The sequence below is a fragment of the Lepidochelys kempii genome, chromosome 7 (assembly GCF_965140265.1).
Source record: "Lepidochelys kempii isolate rLepKem1 chromosome 7, rLepKem1.hap2, whole genome shotgun sequence".
NCBI classification, from domain to species: domain Eukaryota; kingdom Metazoa; phylum Chordata; order Testudines; family Cheloniidae; genus Lepidochelys; species Lepidochelys kempii.
This window is the reverse complement of record NC_133262.1, coordinates 34079442-34095460: the sequence shown is the minus strand read 5'-3', so window position 1 is coordinate 34095460 and position 16019 is coordinate 34079442. Positions and strand designations below refer to the sequence as shown.

The following is a 16019-nucleotide window of genomic DNA, read 5'->3' as shown; positions in this document are numbered from 1 at the left end:
AGACTTCACACTGCTTTGCAAAGGAGGCGCCACGGGCTCCTTTTGCAGATGGGGAAACTGAGGCCCAGAAAGGGGAACAGATCCCAGCAATCTTGACTCCCAGCCCCTCACCCTGCTCTAACCCATCATATCCCACTCCCCCTCCACAGCCAAGACAGAACCCAGGTCTCCCTGCTGCCTGGATCATTTGGTGGGGAAGAGTGGCAGAGAGTGGTGACAGAATGCTGCCCTAAGGGCCCAGCCAGAAATGCTCTGTGACAATGCACATTATGAGTGGTTGAGCACCAGCCTCTGCCTGATCAGCTGTCCCTCTATAGACAGGAGCCTGGTTGGCTGCTACTGGGGGCAGGCAAGACTGGGGTACTGCTTTTACTGAGCCAATGGCTCCCTAGTGTGAAAGTCCCTCCATTCTCCCCCTCCCACACACTTGTCATGGGGACAACGGGAGCTGGGCAGGGCCTTTCTTGTCTCAGACAGGATTGCAGCACAAGCTGAGGGAATTTACAAAGAGGGTGGGGCAGGGTAGGGCTGGCTCACCCAGAAGCACTGGAGGGGAGCAGAGGCCGGTTATTCAGATAGCACAAGCAGGGCAGATGGCCCTTTACACCAGACACTGTGCCTGCCCCATAGCCTTAAGCCACTGAATGGGCCACAAGCCAGTGACCCTGACCCATTTAAACACAACTGTCTATCTTAGCATCCACTCCCCTTCTACCCTGGGGCCTGCTCCCACAGCCCAGGCTTTCAGCCTCACTGTTTAGGCACTGGGACTCCCCCAAGGCAACCACTGAAGCACAAGGACTTTTCCTGCAGGGATCCTGCAGCAACCAATGGGGAGGCTACATTAGCAGCCAGCAGTGAGATCACAGCCCCCCCAGCAGTTCAGCCCCAGACACTACACACTGCTCCCACTTCTAGCCCAGCTGGCACCAGCAGCTTGCTGCCCAGCCATCATCATGCTGTCAGATGGCAGGACAGCTACAGCCTCGCGTGGCCAAACCCACACCCGCATGGAACGCGGCAGCAGGATCTGAGTGTGACTCATGCTTCCTGAGGGCCCCCGAAGAGCCAGATGGATACGATTAACCCAGTGCTGCCTCCCACCACAACGGCAGCTCGTCCATGAAGACAGGCTGCCAGCTCCAACCAGCACACAGTGCAGCACCAGAGCTGTCAACAAGGCAGAGCAGGGAGAAGTGGGGCAGCTTAGCTAGCAGCTGCAGTCAGGGCCCCCGCCCTCAGCAGCAGGGGGCTCCTGCCCACGCACCTGGACACCATGAGCAGATACTGTGGGACCCCATTCTCAGTTCTATGGGCAGATGGTGACACAGCAGACACCCCCTCTCCCTGCCATTCGCCAGCCCTGCAGCAGTTTGGACTCTTCCCCGCCTAACTTGGAGCTTCACCGAGTCATGGTGTGAGTAGGCACACGCCTAGGGGTTCCAGCCCCAGCTCAAACTCCAAAGTCCACCCAGTTCAGTGTGTCCTGGGTGGTGCAGGACTAGCCCCTGCCTTCCCCCATGCCCAGGGATAGCCAGTTACACTGATTGCCAGCCAGGTACAAGCTTGTTATACCAGGGGTGTGAATAAGCCACTTCTCTGCAGCCAGCAGAGCACCTGGGTATGAATCAGGCACTCCAGACTGCTCCCAAGGAACAGAGGCCTGCACCAGGGGACTCAGCTGCTAGGGATTCCCAGCTTGGGGAGGCCCAGGAGGAGCAGGCCCAGGAATAGGGATACTGGCTGTCTAGCTACAGGGAACAGTGCAGGTTAGGGCAAGCCCCTAGGGAAGACTCCTAGGAGCCAGCTGGCAGCCCCTGCCATACTGGTGAGGGAAGGGCCCTTGCAGAAAGCAGCTGCAGGGGAAAGACACCCAGGTCCCCAGCTGTTGTGACTGACCAACAGACAAGAAAGCTGACAGCCTCTCAAGCCCTGCCCTGCCCACCCCACCCCCACAAAGGTTAAAGAGCACAATTTGCTTCCCATCATGTAGTATTTCCAGGGGTGGGGCACTAGATGAGCCAGGGTTGCACAATCGTAGGCTAAGAAAGGGGTGGAGCGAGCAGGCTGGTTGGTCAGCCAGACACTATAGCCTGGGAGCTAGGCACAGGCCTAAGGCAACCCACTCAGAGGGGGAGGGAACAGTGTAGCAAGTTGTTTGATGGGTTCCAGAATGAGGCTCACCCCCACACCCTGCCAACAAGCTACTCATGGGGATGGCTGGGACCTGTTTCCTGTGGTACACCCAGCCTGTAACCCACCTGGCTGCAGGGCCCAGCCCTGCCCTGCCTGCTGGCACTGATAAGCTTATCACCAGTAGGGTGTGAGGGCAAGGCCAGGGCAGAGGCTTGCAGTGACCCATGCCCTGCCTCCCAGCTTAAATATTGATCTGGGGCCTGGCAACTCAGCCTCTCCAAACAATTAAAGAGACGATTCTCCCAGAGGCACCCATCCCTGCCAAGAAACAGCAGCCCTCCCCCTCCACCCTATACCCCAGCCAAGACACCCATCCGGCCCACAGCAAGAGTCCAGATCTGCCCCACACCAGCTGCACCCTTGCTAGGGAGAGCCCAGATTTCCTATCCACCTCAGCAGGAAACCCACTGTGTCTGTCCCTGCACCCCCAGCCAGTCCCAGGGGCCCTGAGGAAGCACCAGCAGGCCCCCAGCTGGCCCCACAAGCCCCTGCCCAGGAACGACAGACCCCAGGATACCAGCATGTGGGGTTTTTATTTTTCATGTCACTGATCCAGGCTTCTGATGTTTGGCCCCTGGTGAACAGTTCCCAGCAGCCCATGCTCCCACTGGCTGCTGCCCAGAGGCTGTTGTCCCTCACTGGCCAGTCTGTGCTGTCCCAGCTGGTGGGAAGGCAGTGCCCTCACTTGAAGATCTTTCCCTGGTTGAAGGCTTTGCCGACATGTTTGAATTCGCCCTCCCACGTGAAATACTCCTTGACCAGCGTCTTGCACTCCTCACTGTCTGCATCCATCTTCCTCCAGGTATAGGACTCATAATCCACTTGCCAGTCAGGGCTCAGCTGGGAACAGAGAGGAGGATCAGCAGAGGGCCTCCCCACACCCCAGTCACTGCACCAACAGGCCCAGCCACCAGAGGGTGAGCTGAGCCTAGTCCCTCCCTTTTCCCTGCACTGCAGATGGAGTCATCCTCATAGGGCAGGGCCTGCTCAGCTACAGGCCCCTCCCTCACAGCCCAGCATGCTTCCCTACCCACATGGAGCAGTTGCTCCCTCTGCACTCAGCTGCCACCCTTCCTCTCCCCCTCCCCCCCCACTCCTCCACCAGCACAAGCAGATCCTGGCCAACTCCGGAGGGCTGTGGGTCAGCACTGGGGGGGCAGAGCTGGGTGAGAACCACCCTTTGCTCTTGGCACTGGGCAGCTTCACAGCAGGGCATGGCCAGACTGCCCCGAGGGAGCAGACTGCCCCCTTCTGCCCAGGAACATTAGCAGGCTGCCCCAAGAACATTTACCTGTTCCCAGGCCAGGGAGCCAGCAGGCTCCCGAGACACAGCCACCCTGTAGTGTGGCAGTGCAGAGCTAGGGGTACCTGCTCCTAGCGGGTATGGCCAGACTCCCTGCACACCCACGGTCCGCACAGAGACTCACCGGGAAGGCCAGCTCCTGGCCGCGGAAGACCCAGATGCCGGAGATGGTGCTGTCGTTATTGCTGCCAAAGAGGATGACGCTGGAAAAAGCGTTCTTCCGCAGTTTGTCCAGGCGCTGGAACATGCCTAGTGGGAAGAGGTGGGAGAGCCGTCACTGCTATGCCCCACCCCAAGCAGGAACCCTCTGCGACTCAGACCAGCCCCAGGTGCTGTTCAGGGAGCCGGGGCAAGCCCTGAAGAGGAAGGGAAGGGGTGCTGGGCTCTCACCTGTGATGAGGTTGCAGCTCATGAAGGTCTGGCTCAGCTCCTCAGGGAAGCGGTACTGCGAGTACCAGATGGACCAGCCGTCCTTGTCAAAGTGCTCCCAGAAGTAGGGCAGTGCCACCGTCAGCGTGTCCTCGTTGGAGTACTTCCGCTTGAACTCGTCTATGACAAAGGGGCTGGGGCAGAGTAGCTCCATCAGAGACAGGCAGGGGGCAGCTGCCCTCACCTCAGCCACCTCCCAGATAGCTGGGACAGAGCCAGCCTCCTGCCTAGCAGTGACTCCAAGGCCCCTCTTCCTACTCAGGTGTTTGGGCTGTGGGGCTAGGGAGGTCAGGACCCTGCACAGCTCACCTCCCAGGTCCATGAGAGAGCGCTCATGGCAAAGAGTAACAGAGGGCACTGCCCCATCCTACCCAGTGGTTCTGGGCTAGGCATGCCTCTAGCCCCGTGTTCCCCATCCCAGCAGGGATTATGGACGCAGGCAGTGCAGCCCATGAAGCTATCCCAGGCATGCAGCAGGGCGTGGGACTGGGATGACTCCAACTCAGCAGTGCTGAGGCTCTGCCTGTCAGCATGCAGCCACCGCCCCCTGGTGGCCAGGGAAGGCAGCAGAGAAGCCATGAGCAAGAGGACCACAGACTGAAATCTGATTCCTCTGCTACAGGCCAAGGGGTGGGGAGGAGAGGGAATGCCATCCCTTCCAGAGGCAGGGAGGGACAGGACTGGGCTCTCAAAATCAACTCCTCTGTTTGCTCTGGAAAGGCCACTCTGCCCTTTCCCATCCAGAGGCCCATGGAGCAGCAGGAGGGAGCTGGCTGTGTCCCCACTGTCTGGTGAAAACAAGAGCTGGTGGCAGCTTGCCCAGAAGAGGCCAGAGGAGACAGGGAGCAGAGCATGGGAACTGACCCTTCCCAGGGCCCAGCCCACCAGCAACAGAGAGGAGCGCGATTAGTTTGGGGCAGCGGCTACGGGGCACTAGTGCCATGCAGCTGCCAGGATCCGACCCCCTCTCTCCACTTTCCCTGCAGGAGCTCCACCAGCCAGGGCTGGCCCAGCCCAGTGAACAGATCAGCACCTCTTGGGCAGGTGAGCAAAGGGGTCCTTGGACTTCGGCTCAGCAGCCAGGGCCTGATCACACTCATCCATCTCCTCTTCAGGCTCAGATTTCCTCTCCTCTTTCTTCTCCTGCTTCTTCTCCTCCTTGGCAGGCTTCTCTTTCTTGGGGACGTCTTTCTTTGGCTGGTTCTCAGCAAACTTCTTGGCTGCATCAAGGGGAGGAAGGAGCCCATGGTGGGGGCAGCCAGGTCCCTCCCTCCTTTCCTCTCATGGGGGGGGCACCCCATGGTGGCCCTCGCAGACCACCTTGAAACTTAGCAATGGCACAAATCCAACCACTCAAGCCCTGACCCAGCCATTGTTAGCCCCGAACTGGGGAGACCCTGATCACAGCAGCCACAGCTCCCTGCTAGAGCTTCTCTGGTTGCATCCTCCCCCAACCAGGGTGGAGTAGCCTCAGAACCAAATCTGGGGCAGAGTGAAGCCTGGGAGACCCAATAGAAGGAAGAGGCCAGTAGATCAGGGTACACAGATCCCAGCAGAGTCACCCCAGAGAGTTAGCAAGCAGGATCCCCCTTCAAGTTGCTGCAGAGAATCTAGAGAACAACAAGGCCTGCCATTACAAGGGGCACCAGGACAGCCACACACCCCTCACAGGGGAGGCAGAGGGCCAGCTCCCTGCCTGGGGAGCTACTCACCATCAAACTGAGCCATCTTCTCACATAGCTTCACCTCTCCCAGCACAGCCTTGAACTGCGGCTGATTGATGCAGGTCACAAACCAGCGGTTGGTGTTGCTGTAGGGCTGGCGGAAGGACGGCTCCAGCACCTGGAGAGAAGGTCAGAGATCAGCACAGCTGGAGCCAGCCATGGCTCAGGACACTGAGATCAGAAGAGGGTTTCCTGGGCATCTATCCCTGCCCCAGGGGCAAGGCAGCCACTCCCCAAGCCTTTGGAGCCACACTGGAATCCCTGACCAGCCTTGCCCCCTCAAAGCCCCACCCTGCACACAGGACTCAGGACAGCAGGAACTCTCAGCAAAGCTACAGCCCAGAACCAGACCCTCCTGCCACTGCCACGGAGCCTCAGACAGTAGAGCCCCCTGCACCTGCTTGTAGAGCCAGAGGAGGGTGCACACAACAGTGATGTCAGCCAGCGTGATGCGCTCCCCCACCAGGAAGGTCTGAGTCTTCAGATGAGAGTCCAGGATGCCCAGGACCCGCTTCACCTCCTCCTTGGCATATTCTGTGGCCTGGAGATCAAAAAGACCAGGTGAGCCCCACTGAGGCCTAGGGGAGGGAGGGGGAAGAAGAGGAGACAGATGCTTACTTAGCTGCCATACATTGTGCCACCGCTTCGCCGCCACCACCACCTAACACCCTCCCCTCCTCAGCATTCCCAGGAAACCAAACCAGACCAGGTGCACTCTAGTGGTTAGAGCAGAGGAGCCAGATCTGGATTCTAACCCAAGCTCGACCACTGATTTCAGAAAAGTCTTTTTCTATCTACGAGGCAAATCCCTTCCCCCAATCCCATGGGGCCTGCAAGGCCTGTGAACTCCCACGCCGAGGTGCAGGAGATGCACAAGCTAGCAATGACTGGCATCACCCTCCTTCCTCCACCCCCAGCTGGCAGGAGATGCTGCAGCTTCTTTCCAAGCTTGGCACCAAGACAGGAATGGGCCTCAAAGCAGGAGAAAGTCCCAGACAGGCCTAGGCTGGCCCTGTGGCTGTTTCCTAATCAGAATCCCAGCAGGGAGGTAGGGGAGCTGGAAGCCCATCAGCTCATTGTTGCCCTTCCTGCGCCACGTCCATCTCAGTCCCTGCAGGAACAGGGCAGAGAGAAATCTGTCTCACTGGATTACCACACAGAAGCCCTGTATTCGCAGCAGCCTCCTGACCCTCAGGGGAGGGGGCCAGCAGCTCCTCACAGACTGCAACCTTGGAGCAGGCTACTTGCCTTCCCAGCTCTAGACACACCAGTGGCACTTATCAGAAGAGAGGCAGCCCAAAGAGTTCCTCCTTGGCATGGGCCCATCTGCATGAGTCAGGGAGGCCGTGCCAGGAGCTTCACTGCACCATGGCAGCCCAGACTTGGAGGTCCTGGGCCTCCAACGAGCTTAGTACCCAGCAAGCTGGAAGGAGTGTCCATTCTCCATTAGTTGTGGATGGCAGGGGGCAGGGACACTTCAACAGCTGCAGCCTCTCCTCAGAGATTTCAGGCCTCACTGCCAGGCCCCTGTAGAGATGCTGGGATGGCAGACACTGACCATGGCCCCATGCATCTGTCTCACCCCTCATGCGACAGTCACTGAGTGCTACCGTAATGCAGCCAGCGATACGCACCCCTAAAACCCTGACCCTGCCTCACAGCCAAGATCTAAACCTTTGACTCTCCATGAGGGGGTGTTACTGAACAGCAGTATCAGGAGTGGAAACTTCCAGGACTCCCAATTCTCCTATGTGTACACAGGGGCAGCAAGGAGCTGGCCTGGTCCCGTGACCATTCACTGGAGGAGAGCCCTGCCCTCCCCCCCGCCCCCACTGACCTGCTTGTTGTAGTGCATGATGCCCAGCGTAGGGAAGACCCAGGTGCTGGCGGGAGGGACGATGTCACTGTCAGCAAAGCTCACCCACTGGATGATCTGGGCAGCTGTCTCCTTGGTGGATCCCCGCAGGTCGTCATTACTGACTGGAACCAGAGCCAACTGGTCACTGGGACGGGGAGAGACACCAAGCCCACCCAGCCAAGACATGTCCACCCAAGGCATACACCACCCCCAAATCAACAGACATACCATCTCTTCTCCCCCCACCCCCAGCAGCAGCACCACCGGGCCCATGAGTGCGGCTACCATCAGGGGAAGGGGAGCAGAACTGCCCTGGCAGAGCCAGCAGTGGGAAGAGCCAAGCCCAGCCCAAGTCCACTACAGGACTAGCAAGTCCACAGGCACTGACCCGACTGCGGGTGCACTGGACACAGTAAGGAACTGTCCAGCGCACTGCTTACTCCACTGAGCCCAGCAGAGGCAGCAGCCGCTGGATGGGGTCAGGGACACCCTAACTTTACTGCCAGGTACAAGCTCCACAGGGTATGCTCTTTCCATGAAGTCCCCATCCCCCCCGGTGCTGGGGTCAGCCCCCTGACCATTACCGTAATGTGCGATGGCGTTACTCTCAAACACGCAGAATCCATCAGCCCCTTCAAACGCAGGAACCTAGAAAGCAAGCACCATTGCATCCCTCACTGAGCAACCAAGGCTTTCACCTGCCTGTGCAGCACCCCACCACCTCGGCCACACTGGCTAACTCCACCAGCCCTCAGAGCACAGCCAGTTTCCCCTCCCCCAAGGGCCAGCAAATGGGTCACCCCAAGAGCATCTCGGCCCTGCTGACACCCAGCACCCCACAGCAGCAACTCTCAGATGGAGTCACAGGGAGGCCAGGAGGGAGGCATTCATGCCCTCCAGCAGGCACCAAGGAAGCCCCTCTGCTGGTTCCTGCCCCATTAGACGCCCAACCCTGAGGGCTGGAGTGGCTTGAGGCAGGGGGAGCATGCGGGGCGGGACGGAAGGAAAGAGACAACTGCTCAGGGCTTGTCCCTCCACAACTCGTCTCCCAAGTACCATGAGCAGTGAGTGTACAGCTGCCCAAGGGGTCAAGTGACTGAGCAGTTCCACCACACTCTAGCTACCAACATTTCCTTCTACACCAGGAGCTGCAATGCAGCACTGTTTGCAGCTGGTCTGCCCCCTGCCTGACCAGGCCTCCCCAACCATCGTATATCCAGCACATGGAGACTAGAGAGAAGGACAGAGTGACCCCAGAGGACACCTGTTTCTCCAATCTGAATGACTCATTACTGGAAACCTGGCACTACCCTAGCAATGCTCCTCACTCAGTCTGAGTCAGCACATGCAGCACTGTTACCTTCCCAGCAGGAAATTTCTTCAGGAACTCAGGTGTTTTGTTGGTTTGCCCAAAGTGGAACTGGGGTGGGGTGGAGAGGACCTTGATCTTAGCCCCACTGTACTGGGCAGCAATGAGGGCTTTAAATGCCCGCCAGTTCTCAGGGTAGGTGTAGAGAGTCTGAAGAACACAGAAAAGGAACAAGGTATGAAAAATGCAGGAGCAGATCACCAAGATCTGTCTTCTGGTCCACCTCGCACTTCTTGGTCTCCTCTGTGCCCCAGGAAGGCCCTCCTCCTTAAACCAAACCCCCACCATGCTGATTTTACCAACCTTAGTATTCACCCAGAAAGCTCCCTCTCTCTTGCCCCTTCATCTGCCATGGTTACCCCAGGTACCCTCTCCCCACATTCACCAGACAGGTTTCAGAGTAACAGCCGTGTTGGTCTGTATTCACAAAAAGAAAAGGAGTACTTGTGGCACCTTAGAGACTAACCAATTTATTTGAGCATGAGCTTTCGTGAGCTACGGCTCACGAGTACTCCTTTTCCATTCACCAGACCCCTTCATCCACCCCAGGTCCCCTCACCAGTTCAGAGACATCACCCTCCCTCACAGCCACTCTCCTGTTTCCACCCACCTCCCAGAGTTCCCCTCACCTACAGAAATCCTCAGTACCCCAGATCAAATGGCCCCTCTGCTTCAGGGTCCCCAATACATGTACAAAGACCACTACCCCATCAGCAACCCAAGCACTCTGAGCCACACCCCCATCCACTCACCTTCACTGCCAGCTTTACCATGCACCAGAAAGCCCTGTCTTTCTATGCAGATTCATCACCCTGGGCCAACCCCCAACCATTGCCCCCACCCTAAGCCGACACCTAAGCCAACACCCGTCACCCTTGGCCATTACACCTCTCCATCAAAGGGAGATGCAAGGACAGTAGAATCCAGAGCAGACGTCTCCTCCAGGTACCCCTGTACACCCAGAAAGACTCCTCTCCCCTACCCCATCAACACCACACTCTCCCTTGCCACAAATACCTTAAGACTAGGGCAGACACTTCCTCCCCAAGAAATACAATCTCTAAGGCAGAGACCCCACCCCAATACCTCCAAACATAGAGACACGAAGTCAGCACCCCCTCCAAACTGCCCCCCGGCTGCGGGAGCCTTCAAATATACCCCCGCCTTCTCCCATCAATCAAATCCACCACTGCCTTCTCCCCTCCCATCAATCAAATCAAATACAGCACTGCCTTCTCCCCTTCCATCAATCCCTACTAGTCCCTAGGGGCCATCTCCCCAACCGCACATTTCCCATTCCACCACCCTAGCCCCCTAATACCAACCCCAGCTCTCCTGCCGCAGCTAAGCCCCCATTGGGGCCCCGCCTTGGGGCCCGTCCCAGGTCAGCCCCCGCAGGGTCCCCCTCCCGGGCCAGGGCCCCCGCAATACCACCCGCAGGCAGACAAGCCCATCCCCGCCCCAGCCCTGCCATTCTCCCAGGCCTCGGCCAGCCCCCCAAAAGCGGATGGGGATGGATTGCCTAGAGGGGAGCAGGGGACCCTCAGAGACGACACACTCACCCCGGCCGCCGCCATCTTAGCGAGCAGAGAAAAGGGAGGAGCTCGGGGCGGGACTACCGTAAAGCAACGGGGAAAGCGCCGCAAAGCGAGACGCCGCACACCCAGTCACGGCACGGCATACTTCTGCCTGGCGCCTTTATAGGGCGTCACCAAGGGGGCGGAGCTTTAGAGACGCGACAGGAGTGGCGCTTCTGGGGCACGTGCAGAGGGAGCTGCGCAACGGGAGGGAACAGAAAGGATTTAAGACTCCAACCACATGGGCGCTCCCCAGCCCCTCCCTCCCATTTAGTCCACGTGCCCCAAGCGCTCCCCCCAAACTTCTCGCTGGGCCCCTCCCCATTGATAACACCCCACTTGCCCCTGGATTCTCAGGGGTCCTGCTTGTGCACAGGCCTGGGGTAATAAAGGGCCACATGGTGGCCAGCTCCCTGGGGGGAGAGAGGAGAGGGCAGCTGGCAGTACCTGGCTGCCCAGGGTGTGGGGCAGGGTTGGGAAGACCCAGTTAGGCCCAGGGTTGCTGAATCTGTGATACACTCCTTGCTCTGGAGCTGTGCTTTGGACCATGGGGGCTCATACCCAGCACCAGGGCTGCCTTGCCCCACCATGTCTATGGTACCCAGCTCCTACCGTAGCTTGCTCCCTTCCAGGCCAGACACCATAACCAGGCATCAGAGCTCCTGCACCAGTTCCCCAGCCCAGCCCCAGCTAGGACCAGAGTGCCAGACAGCAGGGGCTGGAGAGGGGATTGCTGGATGAGTGACAAAGGTCCTGACCAGCTGTGCTCGGAAGTAGAGCTTGCCCCACCCTGTCCATCTCCCTCTGTCTTTTTCACACAGACCCCCCAGCCCTGCAGGCAAGGCCAGCAGCAAAGAGCAAGCAGAGTGGTCTTTGGGGCAGGTTGGTGTGCACAGCGTGTAGGACTCACAGGCCAGCCAAGGCCAGGGGTGCACAACCCAGGATCCCTGCACTGACTCAGGGGGAAGCCCTGCTTCCCTGCCTTATGAACACCCCAGCCCAGATCCCCTCCCCAGTGCTGCTCGGTGGTCTGCCTGTATCTGAGTGTCCACCTTGCCCTTTAGAGTATAAGCTCTGGTGGGGCAGACACATCAGGGGCACAGCCAGAATACAGACAGCAACGCTCTCTGGGAAAGGCAGACTGGCAGCTGTGCAACAGGTCCAATGGCATAGTCTGAACAGCTGCATGGTTGTGCCTCCCTTGTAACCCACATGTAAGGCTGAGGTGCCAAGTAGCTGGAGTGCTGGAGAGCAGGGCAGCCCCATTCATGCTCAGAAAAGGGAGCCATGAGCCCCACCCAAGGCAGCTGGCCCTGCTTTGCAGGGTGAGAGACAAAATGCTACTTTATTAAAACAAAGGAACTTTTATTGGAGGTGAAGGACGAAGCTCTGGTCCATCAGCCACCCCTCAACTCCCAGCTGGTGAGTGGAGGGGAGTGGATCCATACACTATAAATACAGCAGTAGATGCAGGGAGCAGGTCGGGCCTTGGTGCAGCTCAATTGCTTCCCAACTGGAGCCCAGACACGCAGTGAGAGGGATGGATTTGTATTTCAGCTCACAAGACCTGAGTGAGAAACAGAGAGAGGAGGTTGAAACCAAGAGCAACCAGAGCTCTAACCCCCAAGAGGTACAGTTGAGCCCCTTTCCCTCCCCCCAGGGGAGATGCCCACACCACTCCCAAGGGACATGTGGAGTGCTCCTATGGCAGAGACTGAGAGTGTTCACTTCTAGTGCAAGAGCGAATGCTGCAGAAACGTTCTGGAGTAAAAGATCCACCCAAGCCCAATGTGAACTCAGCCAGCCCAGTCCATCTGGTTACTCCCCCCAAGCTAAATAGAACACTCACCCAGATAATCGTCCATAAGGGAACCGATGGCAAACTGCAAACCAAACAGAGAGATTAGTGCCGCTGCAAAGAGACTGTTGAGAGTTACCCCTGCCTGCTCACCCCCAGCGTTCTAGCACCCCCTTGTGGGAGAGACTAGGAATGAATGAGCCAGCCCTCCTGCCCCACTTCTTACCGCGCCCAGACTAGGAGCGGTTGGGAGCTCCCCCACAGCCAGCCCTCATGCCCTGCTCCCTACAGCTCCCCTTGCTGGGAGAGGCTGGGGCTGTAGTAGCCAGGAGCTCCTGACCAGTTCATGGCTGAGAGTTGGGGATCTGCATGCACGCACACAACAGGCACAAAGCATATTTGAAGGAAGCACCAAAGACTCACAATGTCATTCTTATCCACTCTGGTCCCCACGATTTTCAACCGAATCTCATCATCCTGCTGGATCACGATGTCCTAGAGACATGCAGCACTAGAGTGAGACCCATTTACCAGCTTCCTGCCCTTCTCAGACAGACAGAGGCAGAAAAGGCTAAACACAGAGTTGCACTTAACTCCAGTAAATAAAGTATGTCTGATATGGGAGAAGCAAAATTCTCCCCCACCATCCACAAGCCTGCTCCAGGGGTCTCCCTTGCCCCCAGCTGGGTCTCCCTCCCTCTCCACACACCTCCACCACCCCCATTACATCCCAAGCTACCCGCAAAGCACTATCCACCTAGGACTCACCTCGTCCACTGTCTTGTAGCAGGGAGGGTTGGAGTTTGGGTCAAACTCCATCTCGGAGGGAATGGACTGAGAAGAGAACAGGAGTCAGTGAGGGAGGAGCTCCCCAAATATTACCCAACCCCTAACCTGTTCCCCAAGCTCCCCCTCCCCAGCACCCTGCTTACATGTCGAGATATGAAGCAGGACATGGGCCCGATCTCGGTGAAGAGCCCAACCTGTAGGAAGTGGAAGCAGTGATTCCATTAACACAGACATGGGAGTTATCCCGGTCTCCCACCAATAGCCACACCCACCTCCAGCCCCAAGACACCCACTGCTCACACCCCAGCATTCAGACACCACAGTCAGAGGCAGAACAGCCCTTGCACATCCCTTCCTGATCGGCTCTGGGGCTCCTAGATCTTTAGCACAGGGGACCCACCCCCTGGCTTAGCTCCACAAATCCCCCTGTCCATCCCTTTCCTTCATGGGCCTTTAGGAGAACAGGATTGTTTGCATTGGCCACAACACTTGTATTTTAGCATTATGACAATGATGATAATCTAATCTCATGCATCAGATCTTCAGCCAGTCACCTGCAGGAGTCAGGAAGGAACATTGTCCTCCCAATGCACAATCTGGGTTGGACTGGGTTGGGGGTGGGCCCCCTGTACCTTTCTGTGAAGCATCAGAGATCAGCCACTGCTGAAGACGGGTCACAGGGCATAACGGGCCAGTGCTTTGAGGTGGTCCAGAGAATCCTCTTTCTAAATGCCTGGCTGGGGCACCATGCTCATATCACCAGACTGGGGGCCAGGAAGGAATTTCCTCCAGCCAGTCAGATTGGCATGGACCTTCAGAGCTGTTTGCCTTCCCTTGCAGCATGGTGTGTGGGTCGCTTGCTAGGATCATCTGGGCATATCTTGCCAAATCGATTCCCTGCCACTGCAGGGCCTTCCGGCATTGGTGGCTGCTCAGGCTCTCCTGTTCTCTCCCTGGGGCTCGCAATAATTTAGTCACTGAAGGACTCAAGTGAGTGGATTCAATGCAGGGGTATCCAGGTGAAATTCTCTGGCCTGTGTTATACGGGAGGGCAGAGGAGATGATGTAATGGTCCCTTCTGAGTTTACACTCCCCAAACCACAGCACTGTGTTACCTTGTTGACCTGCGTCACCACGGCATCCACCACCTCCCCCTTGAAGGGCCGGAAAACAATGGCCTTGTACTTGACGGGGTAGAGCACGAAGCCACGGCCTGGCTGGATGACACCTGCCCCAATGTTGTCAATGGTGGTGACTGCAATGACAAAGCCGTATCTGTGGGAGAGTGGGAACCAGCTGTTAGAGAGTGCCAAGGTAGAAGGAACGGGCCAGAGAAGGAGCAGAACTCCAGGGTCCTGTTACAGAGGGGGCTTCCCACACTCACCCCCAGGGGCTAGTCTTAGGGTCCCTCCAAAACAGCAACCCCCCTCCTTTTCCAACTCCCACTTCTTCCTTCCATGCATCTGCACCTGCCCTGCATCTCCCACCCCTTCCCTCCATTCCCACCACCGCACTGCTTCCCACTACCTCAACCCACATTCCCATCACCCCCAGCCTCGTTACCTCCATCCCTGTCCCCCTCCAACCAAACAATGGCCTATTCTCCATACTCTCTTGCCCCTACTCACTTGCCCGTGCAGGTCCCCTCCACCTCCGTGAACAGCTTCTGCTTGACAGTGTTGAGGAGATTGGGCCCGAAGTAGCGGGGATGCAGCAGGATCTCATGCTCCAGGGAGATCTATGGAAGCAGGAAGAGGGTGAGGGTGCAAAGGAGAGACCTGCAACCGAGAGGGGCAGGGATGCAACCATCAGCCAGATCCTCCCTCCCCCACCTCACGGCAGACTGAACAGTGCACGATGGGGCAGGGCCTTAGTGCCCCCTCAGTCAGAGGGAACAGTGGCTAGCTGAGACCCCTGGATTTGGGGGGAGGTTCCCCGAGGCACAGGGAATGGTGCATGCTGGGGCTCTGGATGGGTGAGGGGAGAATGCTTCCTGGGGTCGCAGGAGAAGGCAGCTAACACACCTAGGGAGGTGCTTCTGGGAGGGGGGGGGTCGAGGAGCAACTGATTCCTGGAGAGAGAGCTGGGGGAACAACTGACCACCAGGTGGGGAGGCTGACCTACAGGGGGAGGGTTATCCAGGCCTTGGCAGGGGAAGCAACTAACGGGGGGGGGTGCGGCTGACCCTGGGGCGAGGAGGGGAGAGGGTTGTCCAGACCCCAGCGGGAGGTAGCTGACTCCCGGGGTGGGGGGAAGCTTGTCGAGGCCCCGGCAAGGGGGGGCCGCTGACCCCGGCGGGGGCCCCGTCACTCACGTGATAAAACATCTTCCAAGCGGGCCAGGAGTGAGGACCGGCAGGAACCCGCCACAACCCCCTCCCCGAGCGCCTTCCGCACTGCTCCACGGGAGCCCCGCCCCGCAACGAAACAGAACCCGCTCGCGTTCTGCGCGCATGCGCTCCTTGCAGTCGCAGCGGCGGCTATAGTATCATGGCAGCCGCAGAGCGAGCGGCTGCCGCGTTGGCCAGAGGACGCCAGGGGGAGCTCGGGGTCTGGCAGGTGAGAGGGTAGGAGGGACACCGTGATTGACATCGCGAAAGGCGGGGCGCACAGTGATTGACAGGAAGCGAATTATACCAAATCCCCTTTATTGGGCAGTCACGTACAAAAATAAACTCTGGAAAGCGACATACCCGCCTCACGTGCCTGAGGCCTTGTCTACACTGGCAATTTACAGCACAGCAACTTTCTCGCTCACGGGTGTGAAAAAACTCCCCCCTGAGCCCAGCAACTTTCAGCGCTGTAAAGCACCAGGTAGCTCTGCCCCTTGTGGAGGTGGGGTTTTTTAAGAGCTCTCTCCCAAGGCTGTGCCACAACCACACAGTTCTTTAGCGTTGCCAGTGTACACTAGCCCTGAGTCAGCAGCTCCTGCCTACCCCCAGCACCACCCAGGCCCTCCCCCCAAGCCTGCTGTGGG

General features: G+C 58.2%; 2 protein-coding genes across 2 annotated transcripts; both read right to left on the bottom strand.

The window, feature by feature from the left end:
* Positions 1-2710: 2710 nt before the first annotated feature.
* Positions 2711-10543, bottom strand: EEF1G (eukaryotic translation elongation factor 1 gamma). Its single transcript, XM_073352157.1, has 10 exons — positions 10442-10543; positions 8871-9029; positions 8095-8158; positions 7490-7632; positions 6050-6193; positions 5641-5770; positions 4962-5148; positions 3890-4062; positions 3624-3748; positions 2711-3036 (listed from the first exon to the last, which is right to left on the bottom strand). Exons 1-10 carry the CDS (start codon positions 10454-10456, stop codon positions 2878-2880), a joined length of 1299 nt encoding a protein of 432 aa, XP_073208258.1. The 5' UTR covers positions 10457-10543; the 3' UTR covers positions 2711-2877.
* Positions 10544-11800: 1257 nt separating this feature from the next.
* Positions 11801-15486, bottom strand: POLR2G (RNA polymerase II subunit G). Its single transcript, XM_073352156.1, has 8 exons — positions 15358-15486; positions 14672-14781; positions 14159-14318; positions 13187-13237; positions 13023-13088; positions 12678-12749; positions 12306-12339; positions 11801-12023 (listed from the first exon to the last, which is right to left on the bottom strand). Exons 1-8 carry the CDS (start codon positions 15367-15369, stop codon positions 12010-12012), a joined length of 519 nt encoding a protein of 172 aa, XP_073208257.1. The 5' UTR covers positions 15370-15486; the 3' UTR covers positions 11801-12009.
* Between the last annotated feature and the right edge of the window lie 533 nt (positions 15487-16019).